The sequence below is a fragment of the Cajanus cajan genome, chromosome 4, assembly GCF_000230855.2.
Source record: "Cajanus cajan strain Asha chromosome 4, NIPB_CcT2T_4, whole genome shotgun sequence".
Taxonomy (NCBI): Eukaryota; Viridiplantae; Streptophyta; class Magnoliopsida; order Fabales; family Fabaceae; genus Cajanus; species Cajanus cajan.
Genome location: NC_138520.1, coordinates 13,114,871 through 13,136,571, shown reverse-complemented (window position 1 = coordinate 13,136,571; position 21,701 = coordinate 13,114,871). Strand labels below are relative to the sequence as shown.

Here is a 21,701-nt window from a genome sequence, read left to right as displayed (position 1 = left end):
ACTACTCGTCACCCACAAACTGTTGGAAAATCGAAGTAATGAATAGGTTTCTATCCATATTGTTGAAGGTCATATTAGGGAAATAAGAAAACTTGGGATGACTATCTCCCTCATATAGAGTTTGCCTACAATAAAGTAGTCTACAAGACTACTAATTTATCCCCCTTTGAGGTTGTATATGGCTTTAATCCTCTCACTCATGTTGACTTGCTCCCACTCCCTAATACTACTTCCTTGTTTCACAAAGAAGGAGTATCTAGGGTTGATTTTGTAAAGAAATATCACGAGAAAGCCAAGAGCCAAATTAAGAAGCAAACCCAAAAGTAAGCCAAATACAATAATAGGGAGGAAAAAGGTAAAACTTTGAAGTTGGGGATTGGGTTTGGCTTCACTTGAGAAAGGATAGATTTCCTACTTAAAGGATGTCAAAACTAAGTCGTAGGGGAGATGGACCTTTTCAAGTTCTCCAAAAGATCAATGACAATGCATACATCCTAGACCTTCCCTCCGATTATGAAGTTAGTTCCTCCTTTAATGTTTTTGATCTTACACTTTTTGTAGGGATTAATGACATAGATGAGCTTGAGGATTTGAGATCAAATCTTTCCCAAGAAAGAGGGAATGATGGAAGACCACCTTTGGAGCTTCATGTGGGACTCATTACTAGGTCCATGGCTAGGAGAATGGAGGAGGATGGATTAGACACCATGCCTAGGGCTATGCTCATCATGTGTGTAGAATATTAACCCTCTCCTAGGCATATTTTGAGTAGTATAGGATTTATTGCTTTTATTCCCATTTTACCCTTGTATTTTGGGGTACCCTAGATGATAGGATTTTATTTTGTATTTTCATTTAGCCTTTGTATTATGGAGAAAATTAGCTTAAGATTTATTTTTGAGCTTAAGCCTTGACTTGTGAGATTAAAGTCCACTTTTTTTTTTCTTCGTATTTTTAGGTCAAATGGTATTGTAGTCTTTTAGGAGGAAAGGAACCCACACCCCATATTTAAGGTTTATATCAAGCACCTCCAAATGTAACCTTAGATGTTTTTCTTCCTTCTATATATACCATAGGATTCCCACCACGTAGATACTTTGGAATCTATGATATTGAGTGAGCATTTCATGCCTCAACATCCCTTCCTTAGTCATTAGGTTGAGATTTTCAGCCAACCTTCTCTTATCTTCACCCTTGGAGAGTAAAAACCCTAGACTGGCCTCCACCTTTATTTAGAGTGAGCCAACCCTACCTTAAGAGCATCCATACTTAAAGCCCTTCACCTCTTCCCTTGGATGTCCACTCTCATCCATGGAAACTAGGAGCTCTTGATGATCCATGATCCTTGGAGTAAAGAGTCTCTCTCCTTGAGTCATCAATCCATCAACAGAGAGGAAGTTCCATCAGGTGAGATGACAAAAGAAAATGAAATTGTCCAAAAAAATTATATTCATCTTGCTTGTCTCTTGTTAAGCTTTCTCTGATTCCTCAAATACGTGAATGATTCATGATCACTATGAATAATAACCTCTTTAGAAACAAGATAGTGTTCCCAAGTTTAAAGGGCCCTCACTAAAACATATAACTCCTTATCATAGGTAGGGTAGTTGAGGAAGGCACCATGTGATTTTTCACTAAAATATGCAATTGGATGTCCTTTTTACAACAAAACAACCCTTATACTTGTCTCTAAAGCATCATATCCTAGCTCAAAAGTTTTTAAAAAATCAGGTAGAGCTAGAATAGGAGCATGGGTGAGCTTATCCTTAATGAGTTGAAAAGCTTTTTCTTATTTTTCACCATAGAAATGGAACATCCTTCTTCACTAACTCATTGAGTGGTGAAGTAAGTGTGGAGAAGTTATGAACAAATCTCCTATAGAAGCTTGCTAAACCATGAAAACTCCTAATATCTCCCACATTTTTAGGGGAGGTTTGTCAGGCCTCTTATAAGAATATTATAAGAGGAGTGCCAAGACTTAGGTTTTATAATAGGACTGAATTGTTTTAGCAGTTATTAATTATTTTAGCAGTTATTGTTGTAATTATTTTAGCAGTTATTAATTATTTTAGCAGTTATTGTTGTTTTAATTAGGACTAGATGCTATTAGTGTGGGGCAAGCGTAACTGCCTCTAGGCAGTTATTAGCAGAATAAAAATAGCAGAAGAAGGAGGACAGAGGTCAGACAGTTTTTGAGTGGTTTTGGAAGGGAGAGACCAAGCTCTCGAACATCTTGTGAGGGAACCTTTGTACTCAAATCAGTTTACTAAATTTCCTATATAATTTGTATTCTGTACCAGTTAAATTAAATAAACTTCAGTCCTTATTCTCATACCAGTTGGTGTCTATCAAGGTCATTCTTGGATGGCCTTTATCTTTTTGGGATCCACATGAAACCTATTGACTCCTATAACAAAACCTAAGAAAATTACACTATTTACATAAAAAGTACATTTTTCTATGTTTCCAAAAAGTTTATTTTTCTAAGACTAAAAAAAACTTGCCCTATGTTATCACTTTATTTCCTACTATATGTTAAGATATTGTCGAAATAAACAACTACAAACCTACCTATATACTCTATAAGAACATGATTCATGAGACACATAAAAATACTAGGAGCATTAGTAAGCCCAAAATACATAACTAACCACTCATATAATCCAAATTTGGTCTTGAAAGCAATTTTCCATTCATCTCCTCCATTAATCTTTATTTGATGATAACCACTTTTAAGATCAACTTTAGAAAATATTGTAGCACCATGTAACTCATCAAGCATGTCATCTAATCTAGGAATAGGATGGCTAAACTCAATAGTAATGTCTTTGGTGGCCCTACAATCACAACACATCTATATTTTCCATCCTTTTAGGCTCCAACAACGCTAGAATAGCACAAAGTCTAAGACTCTTTTGAATCCAACCCTTATCTAATAACTCTTGATCTTGAGACTCTATTTTTTTAGTCTCTTGCGGATTTGTCCTATAAGTGAGCCTATTGAGTAGGCTAGCTCCAGGAATAAGATCCATTTCATGCTTTATTCCCCTAAGAGGTGACAACCCCTTTGGACCTTTTTGTGGGAATATATCATCAAACCTTTTCAAAAATTCTTTAAACTCACTAGGTAGAGTTTCACCTTCAAGAGTTATGGCAATGCATACAATAGTACTATCACAAAGAAGAAGGAAATGAGGTTGTTCAACAAGGAGAGTTCTATAAATTTCTTGTTTGTTGGCTAAAATATTTTCCTTGTGAATAATCTCTAAAGGGGAAGTAGTTCCCTCAACTCTTTCCTTCCCCTTAGTACTACTCTTAGAAGATTTCTTTACTTTTCTCTTTTTATCTTCCTTTTTTTTTCTTCATTTGAACTTGATCCTCTACCAGGCCATTATGTATAGTTTTCTTATCAAATTGTCAAGGCTTTCCTAACAAGATATGACAAGCATCCATAGACACTACATCACAAAAATTCATTTTCATAGTTTCCTATGGAAAACTTGACCTTCACTTGTTGGTCAACCACTATTGCCCCATCATCTTTAAGCCATTGAAGTTGATAAGGTTTTGGATGAGGAACAGTGAGAAGAATAAGCTTGTCAGCCAACCTATTACTAAAACAAATGCAACAAGATTTGCTATCAACAATGAGAGAACAAACTTTATTTAAAATGATAAATATAGTATGAAAAATATTCTCTCTTTGAGATATAGGATCTTCCTTAGGTTGGCTCCCAAGTAACCTTTGAACCATTAAAATTTCTCCATCATAAGGATTGGTCATTTCCACATCACTTTCTCTTCTTCACTTTTACTTGAAGATGAAGAAAAAGAAGACTCATCTTGATAGACTATGGCCAAGGCCAAGGAATCCAAGAGGTGATATACTAAAAGAACCAAGAGGAATGGGATGATCTTAAAGACCTTTTTCTTATGTTTGTACATATAGTAGCTCTTTTGTATAGGTTATTTTTGCCTTTGTATTTGTGAGGCACTTTACTTGCTTTTTCTAGTGTTTGTATATTGATTTTAAGGTAGGCTACTTGGAGAGTTTAACTTCATTTAACCTTCCTAGTTGATACATTCATTTTGTATTTTTTCCGTAGAGAAAAGGAGGTGACATTTAGCAATACATAGACAATAAGAATAGCCCTTCTTTCATCTTTGGATATTTTTACAAAAAGGGTGTGGTCTGCTTGGCTTTGAACATAGCCAAGTTGTTTCATAGTAGTGCTGAATCTTGTGAACCAGGCCCTTGGGGACTGTTTCAGTCCATACAGGGACTTATTTAACCTGCACACAACATCATTATTTTCTCCTTCAAATCCAGGGGGCAATTTCATATAAACTTCCTCCTCCAACTTCCCATTCAAGAAAGCATTCTTCACATCTAATTGGTGTAGTTTCCAATCCAGATTTGCTGCAAGAGAAATGAGAATTCTAATAGAATTAAGTTTTGCAACTGGTGCAAATGTTTCTTCATAATCTATACCATGGGTTTGGGTATAGCCTTGGGTCACTAGCCTCGCCTTATACCTGTCTATCTTCCCATCTGCACCCATTTTTGTGGTAAATATCCATCTGCGGCCCACAACTTTCTTCTCCTTGGGCAGCTTGACAATATCGCAGGTTTTATTTTCTTCTAGTGTAGCCATTTCCTCTAAGACAACAGCTCTCCATTTTTCGACAGTGTTTGGGATCTGAACTCTATCCAATTCTGTAACAAAAGCTCTATATCTCGGAGATAGGTTAGAATATGTGAGGAAATTTGATATAGAATGCTTTGTACAAGATCTAACTCCTTTTTGTAATGCAATAGGCAAGTCAAATTCATCCATAGTATCATTTTCAACATTAAGATTTTCAATTGCACAATTACCTTCAGTGTTACAGTCTATTGCTTCCACATGATTTGGCTCCAAGTCTGAAAATTGACCTTGCAAAGGAACATTATGTCTCCTAGTGTAGAATTTTGGAAAAAATTTGAACTCATTTTGAGTCCTCTTTTCTAATTCTCCCCCTTGACTGGTTATTGGTGTAGATTCTATTTTAGATTCTTTTTGTATAGGTTCAGGTAAAGGAAGAGAAATTGGAAGAGAGATGGAAGGATCCCAATGATGAGGTTCAATCATATTCTCCCCCTGAAATGAATCATTGTGAAAGAAAGGTTGATTTTCAAGAAAAGTGATATCACATGATATGTAGAACCTTTTGGATTTTGGACAGTAACATTTGTACACTTTTTGTGTGGGAGAATAGCCAAGGAATATACATTTATGAGATTTTGGATCCAGTTTTCCTCTTGTAGGACTTGAGTTATGAACAAAGACTGTACACCCGAATATTTTTGGTTGAATAGACTCCAACATTCTGACTAAAGGAAAAAAAACTTTTTAGATAGTTAAGAGGGGTTAAAAATTGGAGAGGTTTGGAGGGAAGACGATTGATAAGATAGGTAGCAGTTAACACAGCTTCTCCCCAAAAATGATTGGGAACATTTGTGGTGAACATAAGAGAACGAGCAACCTCTAAAATGTGCCGATTTTTTCTTTCAGCAACCCCGTTTTGTTGTGGGGTATGATTGCAAGAACTTTGATGGAATATGCCATGTTCCTGTAGGTAACCATTAAGACATTAGAGAAGTATTCCCGCCCATTATCAGTACGAAGGATGTGAATTGAGGAGCCAAAAATATTGCTGACAAGTTTATGAAACTGTTTAAAGGTTGTGCTAGCTTCAAATTTTTCTTTTAAGAGGTACACCCAACACACACGAGTATGGTCATCTATAAAGGTGATAAACCATCTAGCTCCATTTATGTTAGGAATTCGAAAAGGACCCCATATGTCACTATGAATGAGGTGGAAGGGTTGTGATGGTTGATAGGGATGAGAGGGATAATTAGTTCGAGATTGTTTTGCAAGAATGCAATGTTCACACCTAAAAGAAGAAATATTTTTATTGATGAATAAATCTAGATACAAGTGTTTCAAATAATTGAAATTAGGGTGACCAAGACGGTTGTGCCATAGAAAAACATTTGAATCTGACACGGTTGATAGGGAGATGGTTTGAGGAGAATCCGACTTTAGTGGTGAATTAGATACAAAGTACAGACCATTATGTTCCTTAGCACTGCCAATCATCATCCCCGAAGACAAATCCTGAAAAATACATTGAGAAGGGTAAAAAATTATTGCACAATTTAGATCTTTAGTCAATTTACTAGCATATATGAGACTGTATTTTAATTCAGGAACATAAAGGACAGATTTTAGTTTTAGTCCTGACAGGTTTAAGTCACCAGTACCAGCTACCATTGATGAATTACCGTCAGCTACTGTAATAGTAACACCTTTATCAGCTTTCTTGTATGACGTAAAGTCAGCCAATGACCCTGTCATATGGTCAGTAGCTCCGGAATCTAGGATCCATTCTCCTGTATTTTCCTGTCTAGACAAGAAAGAAAACTGACCATTACCTTTGTGAGCAATGTTTGCTGTAGAGTTTGCTGGTGCAAAAGCTTCAGGTTTGAGTTGAGAGAGTAGGTTCTTTAGCATATCCATTTGCTCATTAGAAAAAATAGCAGAACATTGCTTCTTTAAATCTACAGAAGATTCAGCAACATTAACAGAGGCAGCAGCTTTGCGCTGACTTCTAGGTTTCTAATCTGCAGGTTTTCCATGAATGAGCCAGCATGTCTCCTTGGTGTGGTAAGGTTTTTGGCAATGATCACACCATGTCTTGGCCTCTTTAGGACGGATAGTCTTTAGATCATTTTTTCGAGACACAAGAGCTGAGTTTAGATGAGGATCCTCAATTGTAGGATTGTTTTGCAACATCACTTTCCTCCTATTTTCTTCTCTTCTAACCATGGCAAAGGCTTCCTTGAGAGTTGGTACTGGTTTGAGGCCAAGGATCCGTCCCCTAACTTCATCTAATTCTTTTGTAAGTCCCTGAAGAAAATCAAATACCCTTTCTTTTTCCAGCATTTGGTCATACAACAATTTATCCTCAGAACATTTCCATGAAACAGTATAGAACAAGTCCATTTCTTGCCATAACTCTACCAACATATTAAAATACTCGGTTACAGATTTGTTACCTTGTTGAGTATTACGCAAAGCTGACCTTATTTCAAAGCATTGGGCTGAGTTTTGGAAGTCTGAGTACATCTCCTTAACAGTGGTCCATATTTCATGGGCAGTTTTGCAGAAAAGGTAAGTTCTGCCAATTTTAAGCTCCATTGAGTTTATCAACCAAGCCATGACAATGGAGTTCTCTACATCCCAGTTACTGTAGGAAGGATCAGTCATTGGTGGAGCTGCAGAAGTCCCTGTAAAATAGCCCATTTTTCCTTTCCCTTTGATGACAAGAAGGACCGACTGGTACCATTCTCGGAAGTTTAACCCATTTAATTTGTGTTGGGTTATTTGAATTGAGGGGTTTAGGTCAATAGGTTGGAAGGATGAAGCCATATGGGCTGGGTTGTTTAGGTTTCTGTTGGAAGGCGAAATATTTTCTGGTGTGGATGGTTGTGTGGGTGGCACATCAGCCATGAAACTTTATTGAATTTTCATCTAAGATGAAGAAGAATTGGCTCTTGATACCATATTATCAGAAGTGGAAGAAATCGTTCTTCTTATTTTTATTCAAATGATTGGTCTGTACATAAATAGGTAAAACAGGGAAATAAAAAAAGGAAACAAATAATAGGCAATTCCTATAATTAAATAGGAATCCCTATAAATCAGTAACAACAATAAAGAATAAATCGTAGATCCTAAGCCTTGAAATTCTGCAACATAATAATATCCCATAAATTTTGGGATTTCTATCCAACAAGTTGATTAACAGACACTCAACCAAATTTTTTGTCTTTGACTGGAATTCTAGGAGTTATTTAAAAAATTAATATCCATCTAAAGCCTAAATGAAAAAAAAGATGAAACTGAAAAATCATTTGGCATTTAAGAGAAAAATAATTGCAACCATTATCTATTTGTTCTGTACAAAAAATCTAAAAGAAAAAAATATTAATCAAAATTCAAAAGTAATATCTAATAAAAGAATCGAACAAAACATAAAAATCTAGGTAGCTTATTATCAAGAAACCAGAGGAATCCGCAAACATGAAAAAGCTTCAAAAATGCTACTTACAGAAGAAATGTAATAGAAATATTACTTTTTACAGGATTAAACACCTAAAAAAATGGCAAGTGTGACATCCTTTTATTTTATTATTACTATTTGACATTTTCGTAATTTTATTAAAGTTATAGGGGTATTTTTGTAACTTGGAACGGGCTGTTCCAAAAGTGGAACGGGCCGTTCCAAGCAACAAAAATAAGCTAATTTTTTAAGTTGGGAACGGGCCTAGAACGGGCCGTTCCGGAAGGAGAACGGGCCGTTCCAGAGGGAGAAAGGGCCGTTCTGCTGAGTTTGAGAACGGGTCGTTCTGCTTTTTGGGAACGGGCCGTTCCAGTTGAAAAATTTGCACAGATTCAAAGGATCCGAAACGGGCCGTTCCGAATTCAATACGGCCGTTCCGGGTACCCCAGGTTGCCTATAAATAGAAGGCATAGGGGGGTGAAAAATTATAACTAAGAAGGGTGAAAAATTTTAGAGAGAGAGAGAGAAAGAGAGAGAGAAAGAGAAGAGGAGGTTCTGTCCAAGTTCATATTTATCCAGGTACGGGAGAAAAGGGGATCATTTATATGTAGAGTACATGAGGGAATTGGTTAGAGGAAGAATTCCTTAAGATTATGATTAATTTTACAATTATTTAATTTGGAGAATTATTGGTTCTATTAAAATTATCTGTGTTGAGGTTTATAAATATGCCTAAGTGTAGGAATGATGATCTGGGAAGAAGAATGAATTGTAAAGAAAATGCGATGAGCTAGATTTTGGAATAATTAGGGGTTTTACTATTTATACTAATTATTCTATTGATTATTATATTAATGAAAGTTATTGCTATATTACTTTTTAAGAATGAATGTTGTTGATGTGAATTGCTTGAGGGGTATGTAAACCCTATTTTGTTGAGCTTATCTGTTATGTATGTGATATGGAATTGCGTACGTGATATGAATTTGAGTTATGAGATGAGATGTTGTATGAATGCGATTTTGATTTTGATTGTGGTGCCTCACATCGATGACTAGGGATGACACGACCCCTGAGTAAGTGGTGCTACAGGGAGGGCGTGACCCTAGCATGGTGTGGGATGAGTAAGACAATTAACACACACCACTTATGTCGTTTATGGTAGCCCTGGCATAAGGTTAATTACAAGAGATTGTATTGATTGTAATGTGATTGTGTTTCCTCACACCAAATGACTAGGGATGGCACGGCCCCTGGGTAAGTGATACTACAGGGAGGGCGTGACCCTGGTCTGGTGTGGGTTGAGTGAGGCAATTAACCTGTATCACTTGTGTCAGATGTGGCGAGGTCTTGGCATAGTGTTAATTGTGATATTGGCATGAATTATAGATGTTGAAATAATTGTCATATTGATGTGAATGAGAAAAGGTAAAAATGATAATGTTAATTATAAAATCTAAATGGATTGTGATGGATTGATAAATTATGGTACATGCTCGTAAATATTTTATTAAATAAAGAAATATGATGAGATTTTAATATGGTGTGTTTGGATGTACATTACATATAGATATCTTCTTTTCTCACCGTATAAATTGTGGATATTTTAGGTGGAGAGGATCCAGCTGCAAGTGACATATAAGATGCCAACAGTCTTATTTTGGAAAATGCTATGATATTGTGACATCGGGACAGATGATTTTTAGGACGAAATATTTATGTGAATTTGGTACTGTAATATTATTTTAAAAAAAATTGTAAAAACTCTTGTGTTTTATGTTTGATATTTCTATTAATGTGGTTGTCGAAGTTTCTCATGTGAACCCTTTTACTGTAATTGAAAGATTTATTACAATATATGTGTTGGAGTAGTAAAAGTGTCACAGCAAGTCCAAACTCTTTTGACAAATATTCATGGGTCTATTTGTAGCAAAAATAAATAGACAATTGATAAAGTCCAGAGCTCTTGAAAGCTTCAGCTATAAAGTAAATACACTGTAATAATTTTATATCTTTGAGACGAAATATCACAGGCCCCTCATGCAAGCTTTATTTAGGAACAACCTTTACTTGATGAAATTTAATTTAATTATGAATAATTGGGCATGTTAATGGATTTACATCTCTAAAGCAACAGAAATTACAGATAATGTTAACATCAATAATCAGTATGAACTGACTTGGCCATATACTTGGCCTTCTCAGCTTCCTCCCATGCTACTGCACGTGCTTCAATGACACTCTTAGTGGTTCTGCTTTTGTTTTCAAGGAAGTGGGTTAAAGGAATTATATGTGAGAGATAAAAGGAGTAAGAGAGTGAGAGAGAGAGATGAGAGAAGATTTGCAATAGGCAAAGAATGTAACTTATTGACTGCTGAAAAACAGAGTACAAGACAGGTTTTATAGAGCCAATTAAGATTGGTCTATAATAACCTAATTATCTATAATAACCGAAAGATAACCTGATTATCTATAATAACAGAAAGATAACCTAATTATCTATAATAACCGAAAGTAACAATAAAGGAGTAAAACTGTACTCCAATAGCCCCCCGCAAGCTCAAGTAGGATGAGGAGACTCAACTACTTGAAGCTTGGACCGAAGTTCACAAAACCGCGTAGGTGAGAGAGCTTTGGTGAGCACATCAGCACACTGATCAATAGCTGGAACATGAACAACTTGAAGACACTTGGCAGCCACTTTCTCGCGAACAAAGAAAAGGTCTAATTCCATATGTTTGGTGCGTGCATGAAGAACCGGGTTGTGAGCGAGAGCGACAGTGCTCAAGTTGTCACAGAAGATAATTGGAGTAGAATGAGTGACTTTAAGTTCAGATAGTAAAGTTTGTATCCAAGTGACTTCTGTTGTGGCAAGGGCAAGGCTTCTGTATTCTGCTTCAGTACTAGAGCGGGCAACTACAGTTTGCTTTTTGGACCACCAGGATACGAGATTTGGTCCAAGGAAGATGGAGGCGCCAGATGTAGAACGTCTGTCGTCAGGATCAGACGCCCAGTCTGCATCACAATAGGCATGGATCGAGAGGGAGGAAGAAGAAGAGGCAGGTTGTAGACGGAGACCCCAAGATGTAGTGCCCTTTAGATACCTGAGAATTCTTTTGACAGCTGCCCAATGATGTGTAAGGGGATGGGACATGAATTGGCAGACTTTGTTTACAGAGAAGCTAATTTCGGGTCTTGTAATAGTAGCATATTGTAATGCACCTACAACTGAACGGTAGAGAGAAGCGTCCAAGAAATCTTCAGAGCCTACTTTTGATAGTTTGCTTCCAGAGATCATGGGAGAAGAAATAGGTTTTGAGCCTTCCATATCAGTACGATTCAATAGGTCACGAATGTACTTACTTTGAGTAAGAATGAGAGAACCATCAGGCTGAGACTTTACTTCAATGCCAAGAAAGAAATCAAGATCACCGAGATCTTTGAGGGAGAAGATTGAATGGAGTTGAGATACAAGCGTATGAAGAATTGAGGAATTATTGCCAGTGATTATAATGTCATCAACATACACCAGGATGTAGATGACATTATTGCCCTGAGAGTATATGAACAGTGATGGATCACATTTGCTGGCATAAAAGTTTAATTGCAGCAGAGTTGATTTGAGTTTGTCAAACCAGGCACGAGGTGCCTGTTTGAGCCCATAAATGGCCTTGTGAAGTTTACAGACGAGATTTTTATCAGAAGCTTCAAATCCAGGTGGCTGTTGCATGTAAACTTCTTCTTCAAGTGTTCCATTGAGGAAGGCGTTGTTAACATCAAGTTGTTGAATAGGCCAACGATGAGTGAGAGCAAGGGTGAGAATGAGTCTAACAGTAACGGGTTTGATGACAGGGGAGAAGGTTTCATGATAGTCAAAGCCAAATTGCTGATTAAATCCTTTGGCAACAAGGCGTGCCTTGTACTTTTGGACCGAACCATTAGGATTTTCTTTGACACGGAAAACCCACTTGCAGCCTATAGCAGTGCGATGCGGTGGAAGAGGAACAAGAGACCAGGTGTTATTGTGAAGGAGAGCATTGTATTCTGTTTGCATGGCAGCAGACCAGGTCGGATTAGATAAGGCTTGTTTGGTGGTTTTTGGTTCAACCTGGGTTAATAAAAGGGTGGGTTGAAGGCGTGGTTTAACTATACCATCTTTTGCTCTTGTGGTCATAGGGTGCACATTGTGAGGGTGAATAATAGGAGATGAGGAAGGTTCAAGGTTGGAGGATGTGGGAATGGATAAAGTGGAGGGAGAGGTGTGGGCAGCAGTGTTGGGGCTGTAAGAATCAGAGATTAGGCTTGGTGAGGTTGTTGGTGGATTGGGAGAGGTGAGTCTGGTTGCATGAGTGGGTGTGGGAGTGGGATTTATAGTAAGAGGAACTGAAATAGGAAGTTGGGAGTCACTAGCCTTGGAAGAGGAGAAAAGATCCTTGTAGGGAAATTTAGTTTCATTAAACACTACATCTTTGGAGATGTAGAGACGTCCATCAGCAGCAAGGCATTTGTAACCTTTGTGAGAGGTAGAGTAACCAAGAAAAACGCATTCTTGGGATCGGAATTGAAGTTTGTGTTTGTTGTAGGGCCGAAGATGTGGGAAGCAGGAGCAACCAAAGATTCTAAGAGAGAGATAATCTGGTGGTTGATGGAAGAGCTTATGATAAGGGACAGCATTTTGAATAGATGAGGAGGGGAGTCTATTGATGAGATAAACGGCAGTGAGAAAGGAGTGATCCTAGAACTGCATAGGTAATTCAGCTTGAGCCATCAACGTGAGACCAAGTTCAACAATGTGCCTGTGTTTTCTTTCAGCAACTCCATTCTGATGGTGAGTGTGTGGACAGATTAGACGGTGTTGAATTCCAACTTCATTCAAATAAGTAGTGAAGGAACGATACTCACCACCCCAATCAGTTTGCAAAGCTTTGATTGGGTGGTGATATTGATTTTTAACCATAGCGTGAAATTGTTTGAAAACATTAAAGGTTTGAGCTTTAGACTTGAGAAGGTAGATCCATGTAAAGCGTGTGTGAGCATCGACAAAAGTTACATAGTATTGATATCCACAAGTTGACGTAACCGGAGCAGGTCCCCACAAATCGCTGTATACTAAATCAAAGGGTGTATTGTAAATAGTTCTGGACAGATTGGAAGGTAATCTGTGGGATTTACCAAGACAACAAGGAGTGCAGAAATTTGATTTATTATTGCTCACAAGTTGAATGTTGTAGTTCCGTGAAACATGTTTCATTACATCAACATTGGGATGTCCTAATCTAGAGTGCCAAGTGGCAAAGGAAACAGGGCTTGTTGCTGCAGTATTGACAGAAAAAATTCTGGCCAGTTGCTGTTGCTGGACAGATTGCGTACTGGGATTAGGAAGGAGTGCAGGGAACTTGTACAGGCCATCTGAACCAACCGAGCCTTGGAGAAGAACTTCATTAGTGTCCTGTGATTTGACCAAGCAAATGTGGGGGTGAAATTCAAAATATACAGAATTGTCCTTGGAGAATTGGCTAACACTGATTAGATTTTTTGTGATGGATGGTACAAATAGTAGATTGTTTAGAGCAAATTGAAATTTAGGGTTGATTGGAGAATGAAAAGTGGTAACACCTGTGGAGTTAATGTGAAGCCCTTGTCCATTGCCAACATGGATTTGATCGGGTCCTTCAAAAGGAGTGAATTGATGAATATTTTGAGAAACATTGGTAACATGATTTGATGCCCCAGAATCCGGATACCAATTGTTGTTGCTGGAAGAGGAGGATGATGCAATCATGGCTTGAGGTTGTGGCTGGGTGGAGGTGAATTGGACTTGAGGAGTAAATTGAGGTCTAGGTCCAAGAATTCCATGCTGATAAGGAGAAGACAAGGTAGGTTGATTGTTGTACCATGCGCCTGGGTTTGTATGTTGGTTGTTGGAGGGGTACGCGGGTGCTTCAAGGGGTGAGGATGGGACATAGGTTTCATCAAAACGATAATAGCAAGCAGAGGCAACATGTCCATACCTGTGGCAGACTTGACATTGGTACCCAGCGAATCTGCCTCGACCACGTCCTGCCCAATTGGAGAAACGACCACCACGAGAATTGGTACGACCCCCTCGACGATGAGAAGGGCCAGACTGATTGTTTTGATGAGTAAGGTGTGCTTGTGGGTTTGTGGCAGATGGGTCAGGTTCAGTGACGGCAGTGGTGACATTAATGGAGGCAGCGGCTTTCTTCTTGAATTTGTCAAGACGGGATTCATGGCCAAGGAGCAAGGTCTCGACTTCATCAATGGTTAGAAGGTCAAAACGGCTACTAATTAGAGACACGGTGGATTCGTATTCTTCGGGAAGACCTTCAAGAATTATATCAAGATGTTCCTTTGGAGAAACTGAGTCGCCTATGGCTGTGAGGGCATCAACTAGGGTTTGAATTCGAAGCACATATTCAGAGATGGACAGATTGTCAAGGGTGGTGCTGCGAAGTTCATTGCGCAATTGGCGGGCTTTGGCATTCATATGAGAGTGGAAGTAGGTGTGAATTTTGTCCCAAAGCTGGAAGGAGGACTTGCAACCAATGACTCGTGTAAGCATGTCTTTAGACATGGAGGACTGTAGCCAAGATAGTAGCAATTGATCTTGCTGTTCCCAGGCAAGATAGGATTCAGAGATGTGACCAGCATCTCGGTCAGCAAGCGTTGCAAATTTTTGAGGAATTTGGGGGTTGACAAGATAATGGTGAAGACGGTGACCTTTGATGACGGGTTCAACTTGTTGACACCAAAGAAGATAGTTCTTGGTGTCAAGCTTTTCGGAGATGGTGTGAGAGAAGGTGAGAGACGGATGGGAGTTAGAGGGAGGATTCTTGGGTGGGACGGTGTTGACTGGGTGGGCATGAATTGGTGGAGGAGGCGGTGGTGGTGGGGAAGAATTCATTGTAGAGGCAGATTCAGCCATGGAGAGGTTTTGGACGAGCGCGAACGAACGAAGAGAAGAAGGGGATCAAGAAGCTCTATGATACCATAAAGGAATTATATGTGAGAGATAAAAGGAGTAAGAGAGTGAGAGAGAGAGATGAGAGAAGATTTGCAATAGGCAAAGAATGTAACTTATTGACTGCTGAAAAACAGAGTACAAGACAGGTTTTATAGAGCCAATTAAGATTGGTCTATAATAACCTAATTATCTATAATAACCGAAAGATAACCTGATTATCTATAATAACAGAAAGATAACCTAATTATCTATAATAACCGAAAGTAACAATAAAGGAGTAAAACTGTACTCCAATATGGGTGCATCCTTATCCTCCTCTTCTTTGCTAGCCCATGCAGCAATGTTCATTTAACCTAGTATCTAATAAAAGAATTGAATCCTATGAATCTATATATCAAGAATTATGTGGAAAAAAAAAATAAAGGAAAACTTGAGAGAGGAATGTGACCAAGAAATCTGTAACAAGAAAAACTCAAACTACTAGACGTCCAATGACATTAAGATATTCAGAGTTTAAAATCAGAGTCAAATAATTTACCTTCAAAGTCAGAACCTGAATCAGGATCATAAACTATATCCAAATATGAAGATACAATAGAAACCCACCATTAGTTTCATCTTCAACAACAACATCATCCCTAGGCTGCTGCTCCTTCCCTGCTTTCCAATTCACACAATAAAATGCTAATGTCTTTTTGGTATAAAAAAAAAAAAAATCAAAAGTAGCCCATTCAGAAGACCATGAAACAGTCACTACAGAATACAAAGAAGAGGAAAATGAGGAGTTTGAAGACAAAACTACAAAAAAAAATTAAGCAGAAACTTCTTATCACTTCATTAGGAATTAAACTAAGGATAAGGACAATTACAATTAATAGTCCAACACATCAAGCAGAAAGAAACCTAGTACAATTTACATCACAAGATCAATCACATTTTCAATGTTTTACTTCACTTATATCCTCTTGACATTTACTCCCGTCATACAATTTTAATTAACCAGGCAAGCGTGAAGACAACATGCAATACAAGTATTTGCTTTCAAAATTCAGATATGAAAACACCCTGTCAAATAAACGCTAGTGTAACCAAATGTAAGATCAAGGTCCTTTTGATAAGAGGAGAAGCTAACTTAAGGCCTATTTGGATAATCTTCTCCAAAAACATTTCTAGGAGAGAAAAAAATACGAAGATAAAATGAAATAAAGGAAAACTTGAGAGAGGAATGTGACCAAGAAATCTCATGACAAGAAAAACTCAAACTACTATACTTTCAATGAAATTAAGATATTCAAAGTTTAAAATCAGATAGTCAAACAATTTACCTTCAAAGTCAAAACTTGAATCGGGATCATAAACTATATCCAAATATGAAGATACAATAGAAACCCGCCATTAGTTTCATCTTCAACAACAACATCATCCCTAGGCTGCTCCTCCTTCCCTGCTTTCCAATTCACACAATAAAATGCAAATGCCTTTTTGGTAAAGAAAAAAAAGAAAAAGAATACAAAGTAGCCCAATTCTTTATTGCTTCAACAACACAGCGCCTCAATCTTCTTGTTTTCAAAACTTCAACCGATCAAAAAACTCAAAATCGCATTTCGCATAAACACAAAGAAAAATAGCACAATCGAAACAGATTCAAGTAACAAACAAGAAAAATGAAATTAAGAAAAAAAATGGTTCATGAAAAGGCCTGCGTCCAAACTAGAGAGTAAAGAAAATAAAGAAGTACCAAAATTGTGAAAAAGAAAGTAAAAGAGAAAATCGGAAAGATTACGACTACCAGAACGTATGTGATTGGAAAGGCCTCAACGAGAAGAAGCTCCATCGGCGCATGTTAACTTTGGTTAGGGTTTCGGGTCAAAACACGGTTTCAAAGAGTCAAGAGAGACAAAGGTGAATACCGTGTTCTCGCTCACTCTCTTTGTTTGTTTCTCGCTTGAAGAAGGAATGGATTGTGGCAATTTCTTCGCTCTATTTTTCTTTTGAATATCTTTGGTTGCCTGGTGTTTACAACAAAGTATAAATGTGTTCTAGTGTTTAGACTATATAATCCAAGCTATAAAATCATATTACTCTTCCTTAAGGAACTCAAAAGAATTTTTTACCGGAAAATAATTTTTTTTAAAAATTACAAAAATGGACCCCCCCTCCCCTTTATTTATTAAACTAAAACTATTTTATAATTCGGTCTCCAGAAAATCAAATTCTGACCACAGTAGCACTGACGATGTTGTGATGATTACCGAAATTCCCGAATTCTGAGCGGCCTTTTTTTTTACATTTATAATAAATTGAAATTTTTTAAAAAATAAGAATTTAAAATTTTTTAAAAAATTAAAAATAAATGTAATATTTAAATATAAAATTAGTTTATTATTATTTAAATACAATAAGTTAATTTAAAATTTTAATAAGTTATAATGTTAATAAATAATAATTTTAATACATTATATTTATAATAAGTTAGAAATTTAATAAGTTATAATTATAATAAGTTATATTTATAATAAGTTAGAAATTTAATAAATTATAAATATAATAAATTAGTATATATTATAAATATATGTGTGTTTAAAAATATTAATAATATATACAATTAAAATAATACTTTACAAACACATTAGAAACCAATCTTTTCAACACAATATATTATTCATATGACAGAAGAACCCATCACCAAGAAATTGTAACCACCACAACTAAAGACCTGTAAATATGTAAAACATCTAAAACACACTGATATTAGTCCACGAGTATGTTTGGGCCAACTTAATTTTAACTTAACTTCTACTTATAAGTAAAAGTTGGACCAAAAACTTATTAATAAATGCCCTTAAGAAAGTAGCATAAATTTTATGAACAAATAAAAAGTAGTTTATAGAAAAGCTAGTACATGTAGCTTATATGAAACTTTCATGGAGCTTTGTTTAAAATGTCCACTTTCCGAATCTTCACATAGTACTTTTTAGGGTGTTGCTCCTTGCTATATTTTTTTCCCTTTGATTTTATTTTTCACTTTACACTACAGGTGCTTAGTTGAATTCACTGGGAGAATCTGAAAATGGTCACTCACATCCTGCTCTCCATCACCATGAGTCAGGTAAGGTTTTTTATCCTAGTCTTTGCTCTTTCCTTATATCATGGTCTTTGCTCTATCCCATTATAACAGATTACATAACGTAGGCATAGCTCTATCCATTATAACATAGTAAAATAAATGTACAAAAATAATATTCATAGGGTAACAATCACCCTAAATAAAAGCCCATATGTTCACATTCCTTAAACATTTTATCATTTGTAAACAATATTTAAATTTCTTTAATTAATATTATATGTATTATATGCAAACTAGACACTTTGTATCTCTATATATATGACATAAACATACTTGTTTATAAATTATAAGTAACAATTTATTTAAGTTAGATTGTGAGACAGTTATAATTTTATGCATAAAAAAAAATGTTATTTTTTTGCACTAGTAGTTCCATTAAGGTGAAAAACCACATTGTATCATGTGTGTAGTGGAGGTTAGTAAATGGTTGGGGGAAGTTGTGAAGTAATTTATTCACAAATTTCTCTCAACATATTCTACCCCTTATTCCTCCTTTGGCTTTCATACACTTGCAGCCTAGTAAGCCCACTCCTCTTCTAATTTAGTAACAATTTATTTATACTATTGGAAAATAATGTCACACCTATAGACAATCAAAAAAGAACGGTAAAGAACCAAAAAATAGAAATAAAAAAATATATGTATATCTTGAAACAAGAACATGGAATCAGCCAAAATATTAAATGTGGAAATTATCCAAAAAAGGAACAACATTCACTTCCAATTTCCTCACATAGACATCTTCCTATATTCATTTTCATTTACTTAAACTTTCTCAATATACCGGTTTTAAAAATGAAATTAAATTTTTGAATTATAAAAACTAAATTAAAATCTTTGTTAGTTCTCAATAATTCAGAGGGAAGAAAAAAATTCACAGAGCAATGAATAGAAATACTGATGGTTGAGCTGTAGATAGCAAAATCAGCCAATAATTTTGTAATATGCACCAGAATTCAGAAAATCACAAATCCTTCAACAAACAAACATACACACACATATACAACTCTAAACACATCTTGGAAAAAAAGTGTTTATACATACAAAAGAAAGGTAAAATACATATATGTACCATAAAAGAAACATTACATAACCCGAGAAATTATTAATAAATTATATCAAAGCTAAAAAAGACAATAAGAAAGAAAGCCAAAGAACCGAAAATTAACGAAGATGATATGAAAACATGGAATTGATAAAATTAAGCAGAGAATCAAATTCGTGAATTAGAGTTAAAATAAAGAACAAGTGTTAACATGCAATCATTTCAAAGCCAAAAGAAACAATCAAAAAGAGAGTCAAAGAACCGAAAAATTTAAAAAGATCATGAAATGAGAACCCGGATTTGACGAAATTAATCAAAGAAATAAAAATGTGAAACAGAGTGAAAGATAAACATGCAAGAAAATAATGTTAGAAGAAAGAAAAAACAAAGGCCTCAGCAGGGAACCCGTTCATGCGAAGCATAACCCATGGCCTAGAAACCCTAAAATTAGACGTGACCCAGTAATGCCAAGGAAATGAAAAATTTTAAGGGGAAAAAGTGTACATTGTCTCACAATTTGGCTGTAACAGTTTAGGAAAAATCTAACCTACGCTACCTTTTTAATGAAGAGTAAATGTGGAATATTTCTTATTAATACAAGAAAATTCCATGACCTTCAATTGCACATTCTGAAATAGATGTAAAAACAAACACAGGGAGAGATAGAGGAAGGAGTGTATAGAAACATATCAGTGAGCACGAACACCAACCTCAAACGAAAACAATGGGGTTTTATAAAATAGCGGCTACCGCGGCCGCCTTAAGCGTCGTCAGCGTTGCATCGTCGCCGGGTGGGGCGCGTGGCAGCGTTGTGTTGCAGCGGTGAGATCTGGTGGAAGATAGTGCAGCAACCAGGGTTCTGCGTGTTGTGTAGGTTGGGGTTGTGGTATTTGGCGCCTTCGGGGTTTCGTTTCGTTTGACCTTGAAAACGTTATTTTATTTTTATTATTATTATTGGTTGTGTTGGGCTGACTTTAGTTTTGAAAATAAAATAAGTTAGTGTTTGTTTCCTGTGTTTCACTGTTTACGAGTAACGAAAGGCGAAGAAAGTTGGTGTTTGTTTCCGGTGATTTACAAGGAAGGAAAGGTGAAGAAAAGGGGGGAGAAGCGCCGTTGCCGTCCTCGCACAAAAACGAAGAAAAGAAATGAAAGTCACGTAAGATTTGTGAAAACCCAAGAATACCCCTGTCCCATGCATGCATACTGTGCCATGTAGCAGAGGAATCTCTGCCATGGTTGACGAACCTTTGTCCTTGAGTGGCACAGTGTGTTTGAAATGAGTTTATAAGAGAGTTGGAAGCTCTCTGTGTGGTGTGTGTTGTAACAGCCCAGCAACCCGCATGTGGATATTGTCCGCTTTGGCCGCAGCCCTCACGGTTTTGCTTCTGGCAATGGCACGCATGCCACCCCAAAAGGCCTCCACACAAGGAAGGTATCCACACCCATATATATGGCATGCTTCGTTCTCCTTCCTAACCGATGTGGGACTTCACAATCCACCCCCCCTCAAGGGAGTCCAGCGCCCTCGCTGGCACACCGGCCCGGGTCCCGGCTCTGATACCAAATGATTGTGAAGTCCCACATCGGTTAGGAAGGAGAACGAAGCATGCCATATATATGGGTGTGGATACCTTCCTTGTGTGGAGGCCTCTAGGGGTGCCATGAGGGCATCGCCTAGAACAAAACCCTGAGGCCTGAGGGCAAAGGGGACAATATCCACATGCGGGTTGCTGGGCTGTTACATTTGGTATCAGAGCCGGGACCCGGGCCGGTGTGCCAGCGAGGGCGCTGGACTCCCTTGAGGGGGGGTGGATTGTGAAGTCCCACATCGGTTAGGAAGGAGAACGAAGCATCCCATGAGGGCATCGCCTAGAACAAAACCCTGAGGCCTGAGGGCAAAGGGGACAATATCTGGCCATGTGGGGTCGCTGCACTACTCTGATGGGTTGGCAGGACTTGCCTTGGTGGAGGCCTTTTGGGGTGGCATGCGTGCCATTGCCAGAAGCAAAACCGTGAGGGCTGCAGCCAAAGCGGACAATATCCACATGCGGGTTGCTGGGCTGTTACATGTGTTGGTGCGAGGGTGATTGTTGCTCACTGATTCTCGACGGGGCTGGTGCGTGTTGGTCACTGATTCTCGACGGGGCTCCTCCATTGAAGGTAAGTTTCATCTCATTTGTTTATACGAAGGAAGCATAATCGATTATGCAAGCTCATAATCGATTATGTGGCCATGCATAATCGATTATGCTGGGCTATTTTCGCTTCCTGTCGAACCCAGAACGACCCGTTCCAAAAATCAATTTTATGAGCAATATGCGAACTCAGAACGGGTCGTTCTGGGTATCAAAATTTGCAATGACAAATGAGTCCAGAACGGTCGTTCCAAATTCGAAATGGGCCGTTCTGGCCACATTAATTTGTTAATAAAT

At 37.3% G+C, this 21,701-nt stretch overlaps 1 protein-coding gene across 7 annotated transcripts in view; it reads right to left on the bottom strand.

The window, feature by feature from the left end:
• LOC109802022 (uncharacterized) overlaps positions 1-21,701 on the bottom strand; it is a 48,832-nt gene that overhangs the window by 4,076 nt on the left and 23,055 nt on the right. For 2 of the 7 annotated variants that reach the window (XR_014432942.1, XM_083072266.1), the window contains exons 3-4: positions 16,423-16,541; positions 15,636-15,754 (exon numbers count right to left, since the gene is read on the bottom strand). Coding sequence is in view for 6 of the 7 variants with exons in the window: in XM_083072266.1 (XP_082928392.1) it covers positions 15,636-15,665 (30 nt within the window). In the remaining variant the exon portion in view is untranslated. Of the gene's footprint in view, positions 1-15,635; positions 15,755-16,422; positions 16,542-16,886; positions 17,107-19,979; positions 20,571-21,701 lie in introns of those variants that run through there. The other 5 variants (XM_083072265.1, XM_083072263.1, XM_083072264.1 and 2 more) reach the window with 5 other exon arrangements.